At 36.1% G+C, this 23,830-nt stretch overlaps 1 protein-coding gene across 2 annotated transcripts in view; it reads left to right on the top strand.

Moving 5' to 3' along the window:
• Positions 1–23,830, top strand: part of CEP128 (centrosomal protein 128) — a 435,146-nt gene that overhangs the window by 176,128 nt on the left and 235,188 nt on the right. For both annotated transcript variants that reach the window (XM_036844970.1, XM_036844969.1), the window contains 2 exons: positions 15,701–15,877; positions 20,412–20,471. In XM_036844970.1, coding sequence (XP_036700865.1) covers positions 15,701–15,877; positions 20,412–20,471 — 237 coding nt within the window. The remainder of the gene's footprint in view (positions 1–15,700; positions 15,878–20,411; positions 20,472–23,830) is intronic.

Below are 23,830 nucleotides of genomic sequence, written 5' to 3'. Positions count from 1 at the left end.
AGAATGAAAAGAAATGCAGACAGCCTAAGAGACCTCTGGGACAACATTAAATGCAACAATATTTGCATTATAGGGGTCCCAGAAAGAGAAGAGAGAGAGAAATGACCTGGGAAAATATTTGCAGAGATTATAGTCGAAAACTTCCGTAACATGGGAAAGGAAATAGCCACCCAAATCCAGGAAGCGCAGAGAGTCCCATACAGGATAAACCCAAGGAGAAACACACTGAGACACATAGTAATCAAAGTGGCAAAAATTAAAGACAAAGAAAAATTACTGAAAGCAGCAAGGGAAAAACAACAAATAACGTACAAGGGAACTCCCATAAGGTTAACAGCTGATTTCTCAGCAGAAACTCTACAAGCCAGAAGGGAGTGGCATGATATACTTAAAGTGATGAAAGGGAAGAAACTACAACCAAGATTACTCTACCTGGCAAGGATCTCATTCAAATTCGATGGAGAAATCAAAAGCTTTACAGACAAGCAAAAGCTAAGAGAATTCAGCACCACCAAACCAGCTCTACAACAAATGCTAAAGGAACTTCTCTAAGTGGGAAACACAAGAGAAGAAAAGGACCTACAAAAACAAGCCCAAAACAATTAAGAAAATGGTCATAGGAACATACATATCGATAATTACCTTAAACGTGAATGGATTAAATGCTCCAACCAAAAGACACAGTCTTGCTGAATGGATACAAAAGCAAGACCCATATATATGCTGTCTACAACAGACCGACTTCAGACCTAGGGACACATTCAGACTGAAAGTGAGGGGATGGAGAAAGATATTCCATGCAAATGGAAATCAAAAGAAAGCTGGAGCAGCAATACTCATATCAGATAAAATAGACTTTAAAATAAAGAATGTTACAAGAGACAAGGAAGGACACTGCATAATGATCAAGGGATCAACCCAAGAAGAAGATATAACAATTATAAATATATATGCACCCAACATAGGAGCACCTCAATACATAAGGCAACTGCTAACAACTCTAAAAGAGGAAGTCGACAGCACAATAATAGTGGGGGACTTTAACACGTCACTTACACCAATGCACAAATCATCCAAACAGAAAGTTAATAAGGACACACAAACTTTAAATGACACAATAGACCAGATAGATTTAATTGATATTTATAGGACATTCCATCCCAAAACAGCAGATTACACTTTCTTCTCAAGTGTGCACGGAACATCCTCCAGGATAGATCACATCTTGGGTCACAAATCAAGCCTCAATAAATTTAAGAAAATTGAAATCATATCAGGCATCTTTTCTGACCACAGTGCTATGAGATTAGAAATCAATTACAGGGAAAAAAACGTAAAAAGCACAAACACATGGAGGCTAAACAATACGTTACTAAATGACCAAGAGATCACTGAAGAAATCAAAGAGGAAATCAAAAAATACCTAGAGACAAATGACAATGAAAACACGACGATCCAAAACCTACGGGATGCAGCAAAAGCAGTTCTAAGAGGGAAGTTTATAGCTATACAAGCCTACCTCAAGAAACAAGAAAAATCTCAAGTAAACAATCTAATGTTACACCTAAAGGAACTAGAGAAAGAAGAACAAACAAAACCCAAAGTTAGCAGAAGGAAAGAAATCATAACGATCAGAGCAGAAATAAATGAAAGAGAAACAAAACAGTAGCAAAGATCAATAACACTAAAAGCTGGCTCTTTGAGAAGATAAAGAAAATTGATAAATCATTAGCAAGGCTCATCAAGGAAAATAGGGAGAGGACTCAAATCAATAAAATTAGAAATGAAAGAGGAGAAGTTACAACAGACAGCTCAGAAATACAAAGCATCCTAAGAGACTACTACCAGCAACTCTATGACAATAAAATGGACAACCTGGAAGAAATGGACAAATTCTTACAAAGGTATATCCTTCCCAGACTGAACCAGGAAGAAATGGAAAATATGAACAGACCAATCACAAGTAATGAAATTGAAACTGTGATGAAAAATCTTCCAACAAACAAGTCCAGGACCAGATGGCTTCACAGGTGAATTCTATCAAACATTTAGAGAAGAGCTAACACCCATCCTTCTCAAACTCTTCCAAAATATTTCAGAGGAAGGAACACGCCCAAACTCATTCTATGAGGCCACCATCACCCTGATACCAAAACCAGACAAAGATACTACAAAAAAAGAAAATTACAGACCAATATCACTGATGAATATGGATGCAAAAATCCTCAACAAAATACTAGCAAACAGAATCCAGCAACACATTATAAGGATCATACACCATGATCAAGTGGAATATATCCCAGGGATGCAAGGATTCTTCAATATACACAAATCAATCAATGTGATACACCACATTAACAAATTGAAGAATAAAAACTATATGATCATCTCAATAGATGCAGAAAAACTTTTGACAAAATTCAACACCCATTTATGATCAAAACTCTCCAGAAAGTAGGCATAGAGGGAACCTACCTCAACATAATAAAGGCCATATACGACAAACCCACAGCAAACATCATGCTCAATGGTGAAAAACTGAAAGCATTTCCTCTAAGATCAGGAACAAGACAAGGATGTCCACTCTCGCCACTATTATTCAACATAGGTTTGGAAGTCCTGATCACAGCAATCAGAGAGGAAAAAGAAATAAAAGGAATACAAATTGGAAAAGAAGAAGTAAAACTGTCACTGTTTGCAGATGACATGATACTATACATAGAGAATCCTAGAGATGCCACCAGAAAACTACTAGAGCTAATCAATGAATTTGGTAAAGTTGCAGGATACAAAATCAGTGCACAGAAATCTCTTGCATTCCTATACACTAATGATGAAAAATCTGAAAGAGAAATTAAGGAAACACTACCATTTACCATTGCAACAAAAAGAGTAAAATACCTAGGAATAAACCTACCTAGGGAGACAAAACACCTGTATGCAGAAAACTATAAGACACTGCTGAAAGAAATTAAAGATGATACCAACAGATGGAGAGATATTCCATGTTCTTGGATTGGAAGAATCAATTTTGTGAAAATGACTATACTACCCAAAGCAATCTACAGATTCAATGCAATCTGTATCAAATTACCAATGGCATTTTTTACAGAACTAGAACAAAAAATCTTAAAATCTGTATGGAGACACAGAAGACCCTCAATAGCCAAAGCAGTCTTGAGGGAAAAATACGGAGCTGGAGGAATCAGACTCCCTGACTTCAGACTATACTACAAAGCTACAGTAATCAAGACAATATAGTACTGGCACAAAACCAGAAATATAGCTCAGTGGAACAGGATAGAAAGCCCAGAGATAAACCCATGCACCTATGGTCAACTAATCTATGACAAAGGAGGCAAGGATATACAATGGAGAAAAAACAGCCTCTTCAATAAGTGGTGCTGGGAAAACTGGACAGCTACATGTAAAAGAATGAAATTAGGACACTCCCTAACACCATACACAAAAATAAACTCAAAATGGATTAGAGACCTAAATGTAAGACCGGACACTATAAAACTCTTAGAGGAAAACATAGGAAGAACACTCTTTGACATAAATCACAGCAAGATCTTTTTTGATCCACCTCCTAGAGTAATGGAAATAAAAGCAAAAATAAAAGGGACCTAATGAAACTTAAAAGGTTTTGCAAAGCAAAGGAAACTACAAACAAGATGAAACGACAGCCCTCAGAATGGGAAAAAATATTTGCACACGAATCAATGGACAAAGGATTAGTCTCCAAAATATATAAACAACTCATGCAGCTTAATAGTAAAAAAACAAACAACCCAATCAAAAAATGGGCAGAAGACCTAAATAGACATTTCTCCAAAGAAGACATACAGATGTCCAAGAAGCACATGAAAAGCTGCTCAATATCACTAATTATTAGAGAAATGCAAATCAAAACTACAATGAGGTATCACCTCACTCCAGTTAGAATGGGCATCATCAGAAAGTCTAGAAACAAATGCTGGATAGGGTGTGGAGAAAAGGGAACCCTCTTGCACTGTTGGTGGGAATGTAAATTGATACAACCACTATGGAGAACAGTATGGAGGTTCCTAAAAAAACTAAAAATAGAATTACCATATGACCCAGGAATCCCACTACTCAGCATATATCCTGAGAAAACCATAATTCAAAAAGACACATGTACCCCAATGTTCATTGCAGCAGTATTTACAATATCCAGGTCATGGAAGCAACCTGAATGCCCATCGACAGACAAATGGATAAAGCAGTTGTGGTACATACATGCAATGGAATATTACTCAGCCATAAAAAGGAACGAAATTGGGTCATTTGTAGATATGTGGATGAATCTAGAGACCCTAGAAAAATGGTACAGATGAGCCGGTTTGCAGGGCAGAAATAGAGACACGGATGTAGAGAACAAACTTACGGACACCAAGGGGGTAAAGTGGCGGGAGGTGGGGGTGGTGGGATGAATTGGGAGATTGGGATTGACATGTATACACTGATGTGTATAAAATGGATGACTAATAAGAATCTGCTGTATAAAAAAATAAAATTTAATTTAAAAAAACCCCCAAAACTCAAAGCCTCAGTTATATCATCCTTAAAACAGGTGTATTAATAAACTCTATTATGGAATTAAATGTGAAAATGTATATAAAGTGCTTGGCTGAATTTCTGATACCTGATAAGGTATCGATTAGCAGCTGCCATTATTTTGTTATTGTTACGTTACGAAATAGATGCCAATTAATGGTTCAGCCCAGCAATAAACCAATCAGCAAGCATTGATTACCCAATAATGTGTCAGGTATTAAGGGCCAGGGAACTGGGAGTAAGACTTACTATGGAACTATGCTGATTGGAAATTTAGAGCCCGACTGTGTTGAAACACTTGAGATGATGGTCCACAAAGAGGCACTGATGTGAGAAGAGCTGGCAGTTCTATCAGCAAGTGATATTGCAGGCATGTTTGTTAAGCAAACCAAACAGGTGGGCAGGTTTGTAATTATGTTTGCTATTTGAAGACAGGAACCAAGTCTTGGTTGTTTTTTTTATCTCCAAGACCAGGCCGAGAGCCTGACACATGGTAGGTAATTTATAAGTAAATTGTGGTTGAAGAGATATGTGTGTATACACACATGTACGTACACATATGTTTACATGTAGATAAAAAATATCAATAACCTATGGATATGTATGTACATTCATTCTCCTTCTTTCTCCCTCTCCCCCCTCCTCCCTCTCTCTCTCTCTCTCTCTCTCTCTCCCTCTCCCCCCCCCTCCCCCTCCCTCTCCCTCTCCCTCTCTCTCTCTCTGTTTCTCTCTCCCCCATTCCCCTTCCCTCTATGAGTGTGTATGTGTTGACCAGATTGGGGGAAATAAAAACAAGAAAACAGGACAAAAATATGTTTTCAATGAAAAGAAGCCCATGACCTATATCCCAAAGATTCCTACTGTTTAAGCAATAGAGTGAACTTGATAAATGGGGCCTAATGGATTAAAGGAGTTTCTAATCAAAAGGGTTTCTGTAAGAACCATTTCTGGTCAGTATATAGATTATATAGGCTCTCTGAGATGCTTAGCTAACTCAGTGAATACTTGCTTTTTTCCATAGTTATACTTAAGTTTTTTTAGAAGACTTTCTTTCTCTTTTTTTTGACTTTATTTTCTATTATTAGTTCTTTTGGGAGATGTGAATAGCTGCAGTGAAACAATTAGGAGACAAATTGTGAGACATCTAAGGCAACTGCAATTCACAGGAACCTAAGTGTTGAATCGATTAGGATTTGTAGAAATGTACTTTTGTTCCTTCTCATGAAATCCTTTATTGAAATCATTTGTGAAGTGACACCTAGCAACATATTTAAAGCTATGGCTATGTTGGCTGAAAACACTTAGGAAATAATATTCTTTTACAAAATGTGGATCTTTAAAAAATGGTAATTATAATTCACATTTGCAAGTGTAATTATGATGCCCATTTTTTACAGATGGTGGAAACTGAGGGCGAGCGTGTAGTATAGTGACTTGCCGAACATTGCATAGCTTGTGGTGGAAAACAGGATATGAGCATAAATTCCTTGTATTTTTCCCTTTATTTACTGCCAGTAAAATGACTCACATTTGTGTCTTTTCAATGAAATTTTAGTGTTGAATTTAAATTTAGGGTTATTATATTCAACACATTACCATATCCTCTCTTATGTTTTTTAGCCTGACACAAATTTTGGAATAGAAGTCATCAATGATTTTGTTAGAAAAGTCTAATTAAAACCTGATATTTCCACATAAAAGATATCTGTGACTGGAAAAAATGAATCAGTGTTGTTGAAATTTGTGTTTTGTTTCTAATTTGACCATCTGTTTAGGATTGCTGTTTCTCATGATGTGGAAAAATATATATGATTGTCAGATGTCTCTTCTATAAAGTATTCACTACTTTGCAGAAACCACAGTTTCACATATTTTACTAAGATAGTAGCAGGCAGAATTCTCTGATTTCCATTTTTTTTTTCCAAGTACGAGAAAGAAGTAGAAGCAAATGAGCTGTTGACTTCTAGCATTTATTTAATGGTTACACTTTACGCCATTTTTAGGCAGACTGTGCTCTTTCTTTGGTGCTTCGTCTATTTTAAATAGTGTGAGTAGAGTAAAGCTATAGCAAACTTAAACCAGATACGTTAAATAAACACTAACTAAGATACTATGAGTAAGTTCCTGTCAGATTTCTCTCATTTAAAAACAACAACGATGAAAATAATAATAAAATGGTCAAATTGAAGGTAACATTATAAATTTTGCATTTGTCATTTATAAAGTGCTTTTAATTGAATCCCTGATAGTCATTAAGCCCAGAGTAGTCCTTACTTTCACAGAGAATTGACAGAAACACCAGTGTTTACCATGTATGAATCACTCTGCCAGATGTTAAGAAACAAGTTTAGAATGCAAAGATGGAGTGGTTGTGCAGTGCCGGGGGAGCCCAGTTATACATACAGCTGCGGCGGAGGGAGGGGCAAGACGTAAAGATGTATAGAAGGACATTTGGTCTAGTTTCCAGACTGGAGCACAGGTGTGGAGAAGCCATTTCCAAACTCTCCTCCATTGGCAGTGACCTCTTTACCAACCATTTACAATCAAAGAGGTTGATTTTAAGTGAATTTAAGGAGTGAAGTCCAAGTTTGTGTCTTTATGACCCCTGATTTGGACTTGATTTTGAGGCATTTTATCTTTAGCTGAGTGGTTGATAACTATAAGGGCTTGAGAAGAAAGAAGTCCTTTTGGGGACTTGCCTTTAAAATCCTGTATTACTAGTTTGATTTCATTTCCTTGTGAAACTGTGAGTGATACCCATCCTGTGGGTGTAGGAGTTAGGCTAAATAATAGTACCTACAGTTGCTTGTGGTGTGTAAAGCCAAGGGGAAGAGGCCACATGAAAGATCTCTATTGCATCTGTGTCAGTGCTGTGCTGGATGTTGAGCAGACCTAGCTTGCGTTGGTGGACCCTAAAAGGGAACATAAAATGAATGTCCTGGTTTGTTTACATTATGTTTCTTTTATCACCATTTAAAGCACCAATCGACTCAATCCATTTTATCATTTAATGTTGAACAAGCAATGTTCCTTCAGTTAATGAAAAACCAATAACTAGAAGGTGCTTATTGTATACACGAGTTATATTATTTGGAGATTTGTTTTTAAACTTTTTCCCATATTCTTTCATAAGAATAAATGCATGCTTAAGCATCCTTTAAGGAAAAAAATAGAGGAGAGGAAGAAATTCTGATGGTTTCCAAAGACACCGTAAGCTTATAAACATTTCTCTGGAAATGAATGATGCACTTTTTTTCTTTTGAAAATTAAACAATGTTCGTTCCAAATGCATAATTTGAAACTCTAGTTGTTTGTTTCCTTGTCCGTATTTTGTTTCAGAAATAGAAATGCATCAAAAGTGGCTGATTTTAAATAACTAATGTTATTTCTGTTTCCAGGCATTGACTTAAGAGAAATACATCATAATTACAAAATGGTCCTAAAAGTTAATGAATGCATAAAATACCCTTTAGAGGCATTTTTGTTTCCAACTGTGAATATTAATTTCTAGGAGTGTATCCAATACATATCCTAACACCTTTTTGATTGTGCTGCCAATGATCTTTGTATTGCTCAATATTCTCCTAGAAAAAGATACTAAAAAGCCTGAGGCAAGAATAATTTCCTTAAATGGGGTTAGAAGTTTAAATTTGAATTTCCATTTTTTGACTTCTGTTTTATGGATAACTTTCCTAAGCCTGCCTAAGACCAGGTTATAGATTGGAAAGTCTTCCACACTCAAGTTTTAACATGCATCAAATCATCTATCCAGTTTTCTAATTATGCCATTACTTTTTTCAATTAACTCTACTGTTTTACTAATGCTCTTAGTTCTTACTCTTATATACTATTAATCATAATTTCTTCCCTCCTTTGAAGGAAATAGTATAAAGTATATACTTACAGAGGAAAAGGAAGTGTATATCTAACTCAAAAAATAGTAGCATTTTGATTTTAATCTTCTAGTAGGAATTACAGTGTTCTTTTGCTTTCTAAATACATGTAAAGAACTCTCTTATTCTCTCACACTTAGACATATACGTAACTCATCAGCAAATGTTATTAGCTCTATCCTCAAAATTTAATCTGATTTACTTCTTACCACTGACAGAACCTTCACCTTTGTGACATCAGCTTACTTTAATGGTTATAATAACCTGCTACTTACAAGATGCTTGCTCTCAATGATTTGACTAATTAATGTATTACAAAAACAAACTTACTGAAACACAAGAAGTTATTGAGTTTAGAGATTCTGTTTTTTTTCTTTTTTTTTTCCTTCATTGTTGTGTAGTTAGGGACTACTATGCTTGGCACATAGAGAATACACTAAAAAAAAAAAAAAACACTAATGGAATGAATGGAACATAAAAGGATATTTATGTTTCAGAAAGATTTATCGATTGACTGCTATGTGAGCCACTCTATTAGATGCTGGGATTTTTTTCTCTTTTTTTAAATTTACTTTTTATTGAGCTAACATTGGTTTATAACATTATATAAATTTCATGTGTACAGCTCTCTACTTTTATATACACTGCAGCGTGCTCACCACCAAAAAGTTAGTTTCTGTCTGTTGCCATACAGTTGATTACCCTTTACCCATTTTGCCCTCCCTACCAGTCTTCTCCCTCTGGTAACTATTACTCTGTTTCCTGTATCTATATGTTTGTTTTTGCTTGTTCACTTATTTTGTTTGTTTGTTTTTTATATTCCACATATGAGTGAAATCATACGGTATTTGTCTTTTTCTGACTTGTTTCACTTAGCATAATACCTTCAAGTTCCATCTATGTTGTTGCAAATGGCAAGATTTCATCTTTTTTTTATGTATGAGAAGTATTTCATTTTGTGTCTGTGTGCACACACACACACCACATCTTCTTTATCCATTTATCTGTTTATGGGCATGTAGGTTGTTTCCATATCATGGCTATTGTACATAATGCTACAACGAACATAGGGGTGCATGTATCTTTTCTAATTAGTGTTTTTGTTTTCTTCGGATGAATACCTAGAAGTGGGATAGTTGGATCATATGGCAGTTCTATTCTTAATTTTTTGAAGAACCTCTATACTGTTTTCCATAGAGGCTGCACCAGTTTACATTTCCACCATAATTGTATGAGGGGTGCTGAAATATTTAAATGAAGAGAAATAAGATCTTTGCCCTAGAGGAACTCACAGTCTGTTGAGGTGACAGACATAAAAGACACACAGAGTAGTAAGTGCTACAGCAGAAGCTCATACAAAGTGCCGCAGGAACATAGAGAAGGAACACCTAGTATTCCTAAGAACCGAGGTTACCTGTCTTTGCTATAATAATCACATGAGTGATGAAGTAGGTGCATGTTATTGGACTTTCATAACAAGTAAAAAATTCAGTTTATGACCTTCCCTTGTCCTCTTTATTCCAGAGTAGTGTTGGGTTCACAGAGGGCAAAGGATATACGGAGGTTGAATTCATGGGGACTCTTTCAAATTGATCTTAACTATTGATTTTAGAATTGTTCTTGCTTTATTGTGGTTTTAATTTTTTGATACCCATCTAACTGTTTAATATATAGCCATAATTTTAAGAAATCCATACTCATGTACAATCTTCTGTTTTTAAGAAATGTTTGAAAAAAGTAGTTACATGTGACAGCAATTAATGCATTATTTATTTATTTGTTGGCTGTTTTGCCAGACAGCTTGAACTGCAGTATAGTAATTTTCCAGATTAAACTCTTTTCAGATTTCCTATAATATCCATAGTAGATCCTTCTCTTTTAGTCATGCTGCAGTTTCTGCCTTGGTTGGCATTTCATATTGTGTCTTAGCTTCCTTGCAGCTGAGTCAGGTCTGTTGGCAGAAGTAATGTGAGCCTTCTTTAGAGAGTCAGATAAATGGCTTCCAGATAGATCCAATTCTTGTTCAGGTTAGTTTCATAATTTGCCTTGTAATGCTAGTATCCTGGATTTAAGGCTTAGGCATGATAGTTATCTTGAGTTACAGAAATATTCTTCCTCAAAACTTTTTAGGTGATGTGTGCAGGACTATAGTTTCAATAAGCCATGCTTCCAGTAACTTTGAATTACATTGCATTAGTTTTAACTTCAGCCCTTAACTTTGATTTCTCTTTTACTGCTTACTCTCTCTCTCTCACACCCCCTGCTCATGTATTATAGATGGCCTTGGGGCTGAAATATTGCACACTTATTCAAGTTAGTTTTCAGTAAAGGAAAAACATTAGCTTTGTAAATTAATGACTTATTTAGTGGTGTGAGTGTGCTTTATTTGCTATAATGTTTCTCTTAAGGTATGTGAAGAACTGTTTTCATTTTATGTAATAACCGTATTGGAAATAAAGTGGCTTTTCTGGAATACTTAAGACATTGAAGGAATCTCATAAGCTTTTGCCAAGGAGATAACATTTTGGACATGCTCTAGTTTTATTGAAGTTGTTCTGTTTTCATTAAGATTGTGTCTCTTTGTAATCTTTATAGCCTTTGGGAAAGTGAATGTTCTAATTAGAGGAGCACTTCTTATTCTTTGAATTACAGGTTCATTGATTAAGCTGTGTGTGTGTGTGTGTGCGTACGCGTGTGTGTGTATATGATGACATTGTAAGTAGTATGATTTTTGTTTCCTTTAGACACAGACGTCAACAGTGTAAGCCTTTCCTGTCTTGAAGTGGAAGCTTCATGAAACCTTTGCTGTCTTGACAGTGGAACTGTACCTTGTTTAGTGTGGTATTAGGTATACTTTTTAACTAAAATCTAGAGCAGATTTTATGTGTACGCAGGTACATCTCCAGTATAGAGGAGAGCAGTAGCCCCTAAACGTTTAGGATATTGTGCATGCTTGATGGGTTTTTTCCCCCTTTTTTGTGGTCTATTCTAAATTTGCCAGTATGTCATATATTTTCATTTGTAGTAATAGGGTGATAAGGCTTATTCAGAAATAGTTTTTGAGTTATTCTTTCTACTTTATGACTACGGTAGCCCCCATATAACCTACTGTTTTGCCCAAAGACTTACTTTCAGCTTCAGGTTCAGAGGATTCACTGGTAAAATAATCATTCCACACTTTAATAAGCAAGAAATAAGGAAATTTATTATATTAGTAGTAAGTTACAGTATGAGGACAAGCAATATATGTATATAGAGAGATACATGTACATACATCACCAAATTGGGTGAGCACCTACCTCCAGATCCAAGCAACAGCAATCTGGAGTCCCGGTGTTACAGCATAAGGACAAGCAACATAGCAAGAAATAAATGTATATACATCACCAAATTGGGGAAGCACCTACCTCCAGATCCAAGCAGCGCTGGGAAATCCCTGGAACAGTGATCTGGAGTCCCATTTGGAAGGCCCCGAGCAGTGCGTCCACCCCACGGCTGAGACTTCAGAGTACTGCTCAAAGGAGTCCTGCTTGTAACGCCAAGCCGCAAGCTGATAATCACCAGCTTACGCGCAAATATGCAGCTCTGGCTATTATCAGAAATGCTTTGCTCTCTGTTCGTAAGTCTCGGAATGTCCGCTGAACTGGCCAGATTCCCAAGGCCCAGGAAGCTTCGTGACTTACTCCCTTCCTTATCTGTTGGTTTTCAGGCTTGCTAGCACCATTTCTGCTGACTGACATAGTCCAGCAGTTTGGCACGTAGCTCCCTTCAGGGTCTTTGTTTGGTCCAAGGCCTATTATTGCCTCTGAAGCCTGAACAAGACTATTACCTTCCCTAACACCTACTGACAACTTTTTTGAGTTTTTCACATTGGCTTTCTAAACTTCAGTTTTGAGAACTCAACCTTTATAGCATTTCAGTAGAGAGCACTAGTGAGGGAGTTGGGACTCAGTTTATGGGTTATTGGCTCTTTGACTTCAGTCAAGTTGCTTTGTCTGAACTTTGGTTTCCTCATTTCATAAAATTAAGGGTTGGGTTTGTTTTCGAAGGTTCTTTCTCAAACTCAGTCATGGTCTAGGACTGATATCCCTCTTCTTGGATCATATAGACTGTCATAGTCAGCTTCATCTATCCCCACCCCCCTACCCGCTGCAAAGAAACTCATTATATTCCCAAGACCCAGGCATCTGTGTCCATTTACGCTGAAACATTGAAGTTGGACTATCTCTGTCTTCCATATTTCTAAATAGTCTCTGAAATACCATGTCTTACTCCTGGTTCTCTTGAAATATGGTAGCTTTTTGTTAATGTTGTTGTAGAATTACCGCTCCCTCTGATTTTACTAGAAGACCAGGGAATAGCCATAATAGTGCCTAAATATTATCATCTGCCTTTATTAATCTATATGCCCCCAGTGAGATGGTTGATTGAATTAATGTCAGCCAGTTTAACTTCCTCCCATAGAGTTAGCTGTGCTTGCTCCATTGGTAGAGCTATTTCTGAAACATGAAAGTGCGAGAAACAGCTAATTCTCTGGGTGCCACAATTAGTGTTTAAATTGATATTCTCAAGCCAGAAGAATGGGACAAAAGTGTTGAAATTTCAAGGAGAAATTTGTTGGCTCTGTGAGAGCAAGAGCCTTATCTATCTCATTTACTCTATCCCTAGCATCCAGAAGAGTGTATTGCCATAGTAGGCCTTCCATAAAAATTTGTAGAATGAGTGAAGAAATCAAATTACAGTTGCTTAGGTACAGAATGGAAGAGCTTATTTAACTCTTAGATTTAGGGTCCTGAAGGACATGCAGAAAGGATGGAGAACCAGTATGATGCAGTGTTTGAAACCGAGTTAAATAAAAGAACCTGGACCTTTGCCTGGAACATCAGAAGATTTAGTAGGGGTGGAGGATTCATTTATTTACTTTAATTTTTGAGTATAGCACTTAGACTAATGGAAGGATTTTGCGGCTTTGTCAATTACTCTTTTTCTTGAAACTTGAGTTGGTCATGTAGGTAGGGGTTGGATGACCATCTGTCAGAAATGTCAAAGAAGGGGATCCTGAAAGAACAGGTAGTTGAACCCACTGCTCTCTAAGGTTCATGTGAGTTTATAGCTCTGTGAGTTTCACTTCAAAGGGAGATTGGACATGGTATGCTGTCTCACAGAGGATAGTGAAGTGGATAATGAAATTTTCAGTCTTTGTTAAAGTGATTTCAGCATTCTTAAGAATATCAAAATGTAGAAATAGTTTTGTCTTCTTTTTAATGAGGGAAGTAACAGAGAGCACAGAAAAGTGACAGTGGAAAAAGAAAGATGGCTGTGAGGGAAGAGAGAAAAGAAAGATCAATTAGAACAACCTCGTGAATTGCGTGGATTTCGAATATGAACAGTTGTCCCCTAAGTATGTCAGTAACCCCTGATAGAGTATTTTCTTTATTAATATTACGTCAGCGAGAACACTGCAGGCCTATGTTTGTTTGTATAGAGGAAACCTAGCACACCTCAGTGGCCTTTGAGTATATAGATCTGCATGGTAGTTGATGAAAAGATCTTTACAGTATTGAATTTGTCTGCAAAAAATGTTTAAATCACTTATTTAACAAAGTGGAGGAGTTTAAAGATGACTATAAACATGTTTTGTGGTCTCCTGAAATTATCAGTTTATTAAGGCAGACAGGTGCAAGACCAAATAATTATCTTATAGCTTAGTACATTTTTAAAAAAACTACATGATATATAATATGCAGTGGAAACATTCTGCATTGGGAGATCAGGAAAGAAAGGAGACTGGATCTTGAAGGGTAAGACGTATAGGTGGGTAGGTGCGTAACAACAATGCCCACATTCTGATCCATGTGGCAGTTTTGGTTCTGATTGTAAACTAATGTAGTTAATTGAGTGGTATTCTAGTGTGTACATTTGTCTCTTGTGAGCTTAGCGTACTCTACTGCTGAAACATGACTCAAATCAGAGTACCAAAAAGAAAAGAAAATCCAGCTCCTAGGTTTACAAAGCTGAGCTCCAGATCAGGATGATGTACTCCTGAAGGTAAATGCTGTCTCATGACTGCCAGTTCCATTTTGAAATAGTGCAATTTCAGAGTGAGTTGTTCAGAGGAGATGTGGGCGGAGGAGACATATGTAGACCTACTTGAGAGCTGAAAGTAGTTAAAGTATGAGAGAGTGGAAAGGAGGGAGATGAGGCTGGAGAGAAGGGCTGAAGACAGGTTGTGAAAGGACTCTGTTCTTTTGCGCAGAGGGTGTTTCATTCTTTTTTTAAAGTAAGTTGAATTGCAAGGAAATATCATGTATGATTATTCTGCTCGAATGCCATTCCACTTTTCATGATTACTTATCATTGAAAAATTCTTTGTTATTTTAAATTCAAGCTGGTTTGTTGGCCATATCATCTTCCTGCTTGTGTTGTATTTACTGGGGTAGGTAAAGATGATTAGGCTACTATGTAATGACCGAAGGCATAACTAGCCAGCCATCATGACTTTTTGTTCCACTGTTTATACTTAGAATTCTAGTGATTCTGTTGTTTTCCTCCAAGCCTTGTGTAATACCACTTGAATTTCTCTAATAAATTTTGAATGAAGTTGTGTAATCATAATGATTGAGAATTGTTTTGTCTAGGGGGGCCCCCAAGTCCTTGTAATCTCTTAAAGCAGCGGTCCTCAACCTTTTTGGCACCAGGGACCGGTTTCGTGCAAGATGTGGGGCAGGGGGAATGGTTCAGGCAGTAATGTGAGCGATGGGGAGCGGCACTTGAAGCTTCGCTCACTCGCCCGCCGCTCACCTCCTGCTGTGTGGCCCGGTTTCTAACAGGCCGCGGATCGGTACTGGCCTGGGGGTTGGGGACCCCTGTCTTAAAGGGTTCTTTAGAAACCCCTTTTCATTAAGTATATTTGCTTACTTGAAAAGTACCTCCATCTTCTATCATATTTTCATGACTCGAAGCATTTATGCAGTGTGACTGCATTTGAAAACTTAAACATTTTAAAAACTGTTTTAATGAGATAAAGGTAGTAGTAACATTTTTTTTTCTCCTGAAATGAAGAAGCACTATCTTATTTGACATTTTGCCTTTTCTAGTGTTTTACTAATATTTATTGAAAGCTGTTTTCCAATACGCTTCTTTGAGTTGGTTGTACAGATACTACATGTGTTTCTTGTCTCCACTTAATAATTAACTTCTGTTTTTATTTCTTATCAATGCCTTAGGAAAAACATATAAACAATGAAGAAGAGCACTCAAGGAGGATGGAAGAGGCCAGATTGCAGCTCAAGGATCAACTTCTTTGCCTGGAGACTGAACAGGAATCCATTCTTGGTGTGATAGGAAAGGAAATTGATGCAGCTTGTAAAACCTTCTCCAGGGACTCAATGGAGAAATTGAAAGTAATTATGAGTCCTCATTGTGCCTTTCAGTTAGTTTCCTAATATATAATTATAAGAAGATGTTAATGCATGGTTGCATGGTAGCCACATTTTTATTCCAGAGAGTTTTATGAAACAAAATAATATCTTGCATTTTTTAAAATGAGCTATTTTATCTATTGCACATTCATGGTAAGAGATAGTATGCTGTTATTCCACTGAATTGCCTGTATCTCACTCTGTAAAAGAAAATGTCTTACAAGGGAAGCAGCAGTTCTGACTAAAACAAAATCCTTCGAGTGAAGAAGCCTGGATTTTGAATTTTTTATTATCACTGGTCATTTTTGTTGTTGTTAGTATATTACTGGCTAACATTGTTTGAGTACTAGTTATATTACAGATACCATGTAAGTACCGTGTATGCATTCTCTCCTTTAATTGCTGAAACCACCCTATCCTTTAGGTACTCAGATTAAATCCATTTTAGACAAGAGAAAGCAAGGCTTGGGAGGGTTAAGTAACTTGCCCCTGGCCACGTATCTAGTCAAAAGCTAGAACTAGGACTTCAAACACTGGGTGTCCAACTGTGGAGCTTAAACAAGTAACCACTACGCTATTTGCCTTCCCTATTTAAAAAAATTACGTTTACTTTAGTTTTCCTATCTTTAAAATGGATTATTGCTACTCAATACGTAGTCCTAGTGAAATGATAAATAAAAACATGTTAATCATGGATGTTCTTAATTCCTTGAAGGTAAGCACCTCTTTTGACTCTAGGTTCTAGTACTGCTATGTTACATACAAAGAGCATTGCAGTGCTTTAATATGGTATAACCATAATACATTATAATTTAGCCCACCGTATTTATTTCAGTTGATGATATGACAGCACTCGAATTATAGTATTATGCATAAAGGTTTTTTTAAACCTCTTCAGATGTTTCTTCTTATTATTTTGTCATTCATCTTTTTTCTCATATAAAATATTCTTCCCTTGGACTTTCTTGGTGGCGCAGTGGTTAAGAATCCTCCTGCCAGTGCAGGGGATGCGGGTTTGAGCCCTGGTCCGGAAAGATCCCACATGCCGCAGAGCAACTAAGCCCGTGTGCCACAACTACTGAGTCTGTGCTCTAGAGCCCGCGAGACACAACTACTGAAGCCTGCGCGCCTAGAGCACATGCTCTGCAGTAAGAGAAGCCACCGCAGTGAGAAGCCCACGCACCACAATGAAGAGTAGCCCTGGCTCGCCGCAACTAGATAAAGCCCGTGCGCAGCAACGAAGATCTAATGCAGCCAAAATTAAATAAATAAATTAATTAATTTAAAAAATACATTCTTCCCTAAACTACTTTCCCCTCTTTCTTCCTGCTCTTCCTCTCTTCCTGCCCATCTTTTTTTTTTTTTTTCTTAAGTAATGTTTTAAAGAAAATAAAATGATAATTCTACACTTGTGCCTTAGGATTCAACTTTAAAGGAAGTATTTCAACTGGTAGAATTTGGTGGAGTTGATGGAATTTCTACAATATATATTTTTATATACATTTTTTAAAAAGCTCAGATGTCAATTTGAGAGGACTGGGAGCCAAGTATGAGAAGTAATTGGCTTTAGGGGAAAACCAACTTTCAGTCCTGTTATAATGCTGGTTTATTCTTTTCCCTGTCGAATGATGCTTTATTTAGGACTTGTCTTGTTTACGTATATTTAAAGCCTTGAAATCCTAATTTTATCTCAAAGATGTACAGATTAACAATGCAGTATTTATTCTGTATTTAAGAATTTGTGTCAGGATGGCTTGTTTTCAGTCAAGTAGTGATGTAAAAATGGAAACATTTGGATTGTGTTATAAGATATATAAACCTTGTTATGGCCAATTACAGGCTAAAACATAGTGTGCAGATAGCAGATGGCTTAAATATTTTATTTCTTTATGAGGTTCAAATTATCCTTCCAATATTCTGAGAAGTACCCTATTCTTTAATAGGCTTTCAAGAATGCGGTGACCGTGGTAATAGGTCTTTACACCTCTTCCCCTAGAGAAAGACTAATTCAATCTTAGTGATGGGTGGAAAGTAAATCTAAAAGAATGGAAATTCTATTAAGATTTTTTTTTAAGAATTCTTTTTTTTTCATTGTGGGTCTCTTTCCATTAATAACTTCTGTTGTTTCATTACTATAAAATTGAAAAAAAAAAAAAAAAGAATACTCAAGAACATAACACTTGCTCTCGCCTCACAGAAACCATCAAGGTGTTTGTTAAAATAAAATTGATTCTTTGCTTTATAGTTCAGAAATATAGGGGAGATCGGTGGTCCTTGTAAAATGTTTTCAAAAATGGAATAATTCCAATTATTCCTGGTCATTTGTTCATTTTTGAAATATTGCTCATGAAATTTTCAGCCATTTTATGTAGAAAGTGACTGTCTATGGAATGGATTGCATAATAGATATGCAACAAATGAGTCTGAGAAAAGTCTTTGGGAATATTGGCATTATTTCTAATTATATTTTCTTTTTTCAGTACCATATTTATTACTTATTCCACATTAGTAAGTGCATGCAGTAATCGAAAACCTATGGTTAGACACTTAATAAACCACCACTATTATGAAGAAATTAGAAAAGTGTCTGAATTAAAGATACAGTATTTTCACTGACCAATCTTTGATAATTCCAGAGCTTTTCCCCTAACACTTGGTTTTAGCATTTATTTGTGGAGCATGAAGAGGATAGGCATTGGACCAAGACAGATGTGGGTTCAGATTGCTAATATATGACCTTGGTTGAGTTATATAATCTCTATTCTCTCTAAGAATTCATTTCCCATTTATAAGTTGGGTTATTATGAAGATAAAGTAAAAATAGATATAGAAGGTGCACATCATAGTGTGAAGTATCTTGCACTTAGTAGATACTCAACTAATGATAGCTATCATTATTATGTAGAGCTTTTTTTGTAGTATACTCATATTACCATGTATATGGCTTCTGTTTCTTTAGTCTTTTTATGACAAATGCCTGTTACTGTGCTCTTGTCGTAATAGACTTTGAAGTGTATTTATTGATGATTACATCTTGATATGCAGTTAGTAGTGATAATGGTGTTCTGTATGCCTGACACTGTGCTAACACCCATTTTATTTAATTTATACCTTGGCCTGAGGAGGTAGTTTACTCACTTTACAGATGATAACCTACAGCTTAGAGGAATTAAGTCACACCACTTATAAGTGATCAAGTGACTGTTCTTAAACACTAAACTATATATAAATTTGTAAAGCAAGTCACAAAATATGAACATTGTACGTATCTCAAATTATTTTGGTCTTTAATCTTGAGCACTATACCTTAGGTCACTGAAGACTTGAGACTATGACATAGATCAATGAAAAAGAATAATAAAAACATCATAATCAATGACAAATTGACGTTTACAAATATTCAACACGGTACAGAGGTAGAAGAGGAAGAAAACACTGTGGTCTAGAGTGATTAAGGGAAATCTCACTGAAAAGGCAGGCAAGGCACAAGAGTTGAGTGAGATTTAGATAATGAGAAACATGGATGAGGGAAAGGTTGGATATAAGAATATAACACTCTTGTTTATGGCACGTGGTCAGCACTCATTATGCATTCATCATATGTCTAAATGAATTACCTAATGATATTCCTTAGGGGAGTGATGTGCACACACATTAAGAAGTATAGAAGTATTTGAGAATAGGAATAGGCATCTCTTGCAAAGGGACAGGATATTTTTAAGCAGAAAATTTCTAGGAAAAAGTGATGCAGAAATATCATAGCACAGAGTTCAAAGAAGGTAGGCATTGAGAAAAACTTGTGTTTAAAATTAGGAAGTCATTGACAACCTTTGAGTATAGTTTTATCAGTAATAAGGCAGAACCAGAGGACAAGGGATTTTATAAATGAGTTGGTGTGAAGGAAATCAGAGCAGCTGGTGTAGACAACCTATTTATTGTAGAATTTTGTTACCATCATGAATTACAAAACGATGTTGGTATGAAGTCATATTGATTAGGTTCTGTCAGTCTGCACAACCATTAATGAGACAAAATGGCCCACATAGTATAAAATTAAAGAAGGAAAAATGAGACAAAGAATTAGGTTTCTGTGTAATTACATCTAACTCACTGTGAAATACATTACCTGGAACAAAACTGAGGGAAAGAAACAAACACAAATGAAGTAAATTGGTTTAAATGAGGCTGCTTGCCATGCAGAACTCCATGGAATCAGACTCAGTGATTCAAGCAGTAACAGCACTTGAAAGGTGATTCCTGTCTCTATATGTGACCTAAATATTTACTGTCAATACATACATACATATATGCATACATATATACATGCTTACATAAATAGGCATGTTAAATAAATAATGGTTTGGAATTGGTTTCGTACTTGGTATGAACTTTCTTCTTTTTAAACCCTTAAGTTTAGAGACTAAACTTTTGGATGTAATGGTGAAGAATTTTCATTTATATAAGTTCACTTCAGAGAAATATCTACTTCTAATAGACGATATCCTCTTTCTTGTAGGTTTTTTCATCTGGTCCTGATATTAATTATGACCCACATCGCTGGTTAGCAGAAAGCAAGGTAATTAATCTTTGAATCCTAAAGTTTTCATAATGTTTATGACCTTCAAGGCATCCTATTTGGGCTAGTCATATATTTTGATATATAACTGAGCATATGAAAGCATAATACTTCATTGCTGGGAAAGATATCATTGTAATGCATTCCAGAAACTTGCATGTTCTTTTAGTTTAACATTTAAAAATTAGCTTAAATATATAGGCATGGAATGAGAGAATAAATGACGGTAAGTAAAACTGTTGAAGTATCAAAATTGGACTGTCAGAGAGACAAATTCCTCTGCCTTTTCCTTGGGATAGGCCTTGTCTCTGGAGGTGCACAAAGGTCAGGGCAGCTGTAACCAACCTTCATTTACACATATATACTTACTTATATTCTGATTCTGGAGGGTTAGCTCAAAGCCTGCAAAATCTCTTTGTGGCTCAAGCAAATCATTCATCTCTCTGGGTGTCTCGTTTTCTCATTTACAAAATGGGAGGGGTAAACTTTGTGTTCTGAAGATAACTTTACTTCTTCATGATTCTTTGGCATTATTTAAATTTAGTGGAAGGTAACCAAAAATAAATAAATTGAACAATTTGCTCATTTTAGCAAAAAAGATTCTTCTACACTGTGGGATAGTTATCAGCTATCTTCATAGATCAAATCAACTTGGAAATTCACTAATTTAAATATATAGAGAGTTATGACCATATAAAATGTTGATACCTGTTTATTCAATTATCAATACTTAAGCACTTGCATTCCATTTTAGAATAGTTTTTTTCAGCTTTAAGTTACTAAAATCTTCCATCCCATTTAAATTCTATAAGAAAACCAACTGTACTATAAACCTCACCAATTGTGGTCCAACTTAGGATTTTATTGCAAGAAAGAACCTTTAAGTTTGTACAATATCCTTATTTAAACATATGAGCAAAGTGAGGTTTCTGAGAAGGTACGTGACTTTCTCATGCCATATAAAGAGTGGGAAAATGTATTACATGCCATGTCAGATTCACAATTAACATTCTTATTATTATGTGTATTACCATTTAAAGTCTTTGTTTATTCAGCCAAGATTTGTTGATTGAGTACTTTTTTGTATACAGACGTTGGGGATATTAAGTAAATGTTAGCAAGCTGTGAAAGTTAATAGGGAAAATGTAGATGTAAACAAATTTTAGAAATCCTTAAAGTGTTTTATATTGTTATAGAAATATGTAAACATTGACAAAGGAACACAGAAGAAGGAAGAACTATGGTGTTCATGTTGGGAGGATGGAAGGGTATGACACTGCCAGCATGTCACAGAAGGCTTCTGCAAAAATACAGTGTTTAAACTTAGTCATACAAAAAATATGTAGAAGTACTCTAATTGGCTAAGAAGATGAATATTTTAGTCAACACAGATAAGGCCCTGAGATTCGTGAGTAAGGTACAGGTGGGAGGTGGTGCAAAGACAGAGTTCACTTTTGAAAACCAGATATTCATTAGAGAAGCCTCTTTAAAAAAAAATTCTTAATAAGAAACTAACAGTATTATGATTGAACATTGAAATTTACTCAGCCTTATAAAATTTTCTCTTCTACTTTAAGTACAGTGATCCCGTGCATACCTAACCATTTTTGGTAGAACCAAATGCAAACTTGTATTTATGCTACCTGTATAGTAAATTTAGAATAGACATGTTTTGCTGTCTCAGAATTTTTTAGCTAGAAACTTGTTGTGCATTAATAAAGCATTTCTCTTTTTTTCCCAACTCCACAATTCTGACAACAAGAGCAATGTACTTGGAATTTTCTTTCAAGTTAAAATCTTTATGATTTCTGAACAGAAAGCTTTCACTGCTGTTGTTCAGTTAAATTATGAGAGCCAGAGATGACTCTTAATCATAGCTCTTTAATTTGGGAGCGAGTGAGCCATTTTCCCTTATCATTTAATGGGATTGAACTTCCGATCAGACAAGTTTTAACATTCCATGAGGCAACTGTTCCTCTACAGTGTAAAAGGGTCACAATAAGCAATACTACGCTGACCAACTGACTAAGGAGGAATTGACTCTATTTACTAGAAAGATGGCTTAGGTTATTGATGGGCTACAATACTGTAATGCCCGTGAACTATGACAGGACAGCTCTATAAGTATTGAAGATAAGGTCTGAAATCAAAGGACAAAAACGATATGGAAAGTAGAATTGCTATTCAGCTAGTCCATGCTGACATCTTGCTGTATTAGAAGGACCTCTGATGGCATTTGGTAATTGTTTTCATAAATCTGCCAAGTGAATTTCTTCTTTTAGTGTTAATTCTAGAAGAACTAAGGGACTGGGTGGGAATTGTGTCACTGTTGCTTTGTTGGCATTGGTGACATAACATAAACATGAAGCCCAACTAAGAGTTGGACCAGGTTCATAGATAAAATAACCAATGAAGGGTAAAAATAATACATTGCAGGGAGGAAGAGGGTTGAGGTGGTCGTTAAGTTATGCAAGGAGTTCCCATAGATAAAGGATTTGTTTTTGTCATAAATCCTGACAAGGCATGTAGAGGCCAAATTTTATTCAGTTTAGCAGAGAATTTTCTAAGTAGCTACTATGCCCCAATGTTATATTACATGCTGTGGACATAACGAATGAATTAAGAAATGATGCTTCCTCCTGAGGAACATGTTTTCTCTAGAAAAGTCGACACTTATGTAGATAATTTCAACATTATATGTACGAGCTGTAACAGAGGTATGTGAAAGCTGCCTTGGAGGCTGATGTCGCAGATAAATCTTGAAGCCAGCCAGGTTAAGAGGAAGGAACATGCATACAGAGTAAACAATTGTAGGAATGGCCTGGAAGAGATACAGCATGATAAATGCAAAAGAAACCCCAAGTGATTTGGCAATACTACATACAATATGAAAATGTGAGTCAGGGAATGTCAGGGATGAGGCTCCAGAAGGAGGTAGAGATTAGATCCACCAAGAAGAGCATTGTATGCCATTTTCAAAGGTTGGGTCAGCTCTGCATTTAGTGGGGAATCATGAAGGAGTTTTGAACAGGAGAGTGAAATGTTCGTATTCATAGTTTAGAAGCATCACTCTGATAGTGATGTGAAAGGTAAGTTAGAGGTGGGAAGCCCAAAGGCAGGAACACCAGCTAAGAGGTCTTCGGGTGAGACCCAGGACTCTGGTTGAGGTAGGGTGAAAGTTTGAATTTAGGAAATTGTAGAGATTCAGAGGAAGGGACAGACTGAAGAAACATTTTGGTGACAATATGCAAGTGGTGTTTAATGTTATGTCAGAGGCTGATGGAGAAGGAGATGTCCAGGATTTTCCATTTAAACTAGAAGACTACAGTCAAAGGTTAGTATTGGAATAGACAGACATG

Source organism: Balaenoptera musculus, chromosome 2 (assembly GCF_009873245.2).
Source record: "Balaenoptera musculus isolate JJ_BM4_2016_0621 chromosome 2, mBalMus1.pri.v3, whole genome shotgun sequence".
In the NCBI taxonomy this organism is placed as follows: domain Eukaryota; kingdom Metazoa; phylum Chordata; class Mammalia; order Artiodactyla; family Balaenopteridae; genus Balaenoptera; species Balaenoptera musculus.
The sequence above is the reverse complement of the archived record's forward strand: the minus strand, read 5'-3'. Positions and strand labels throughout refer to the sequence as shown.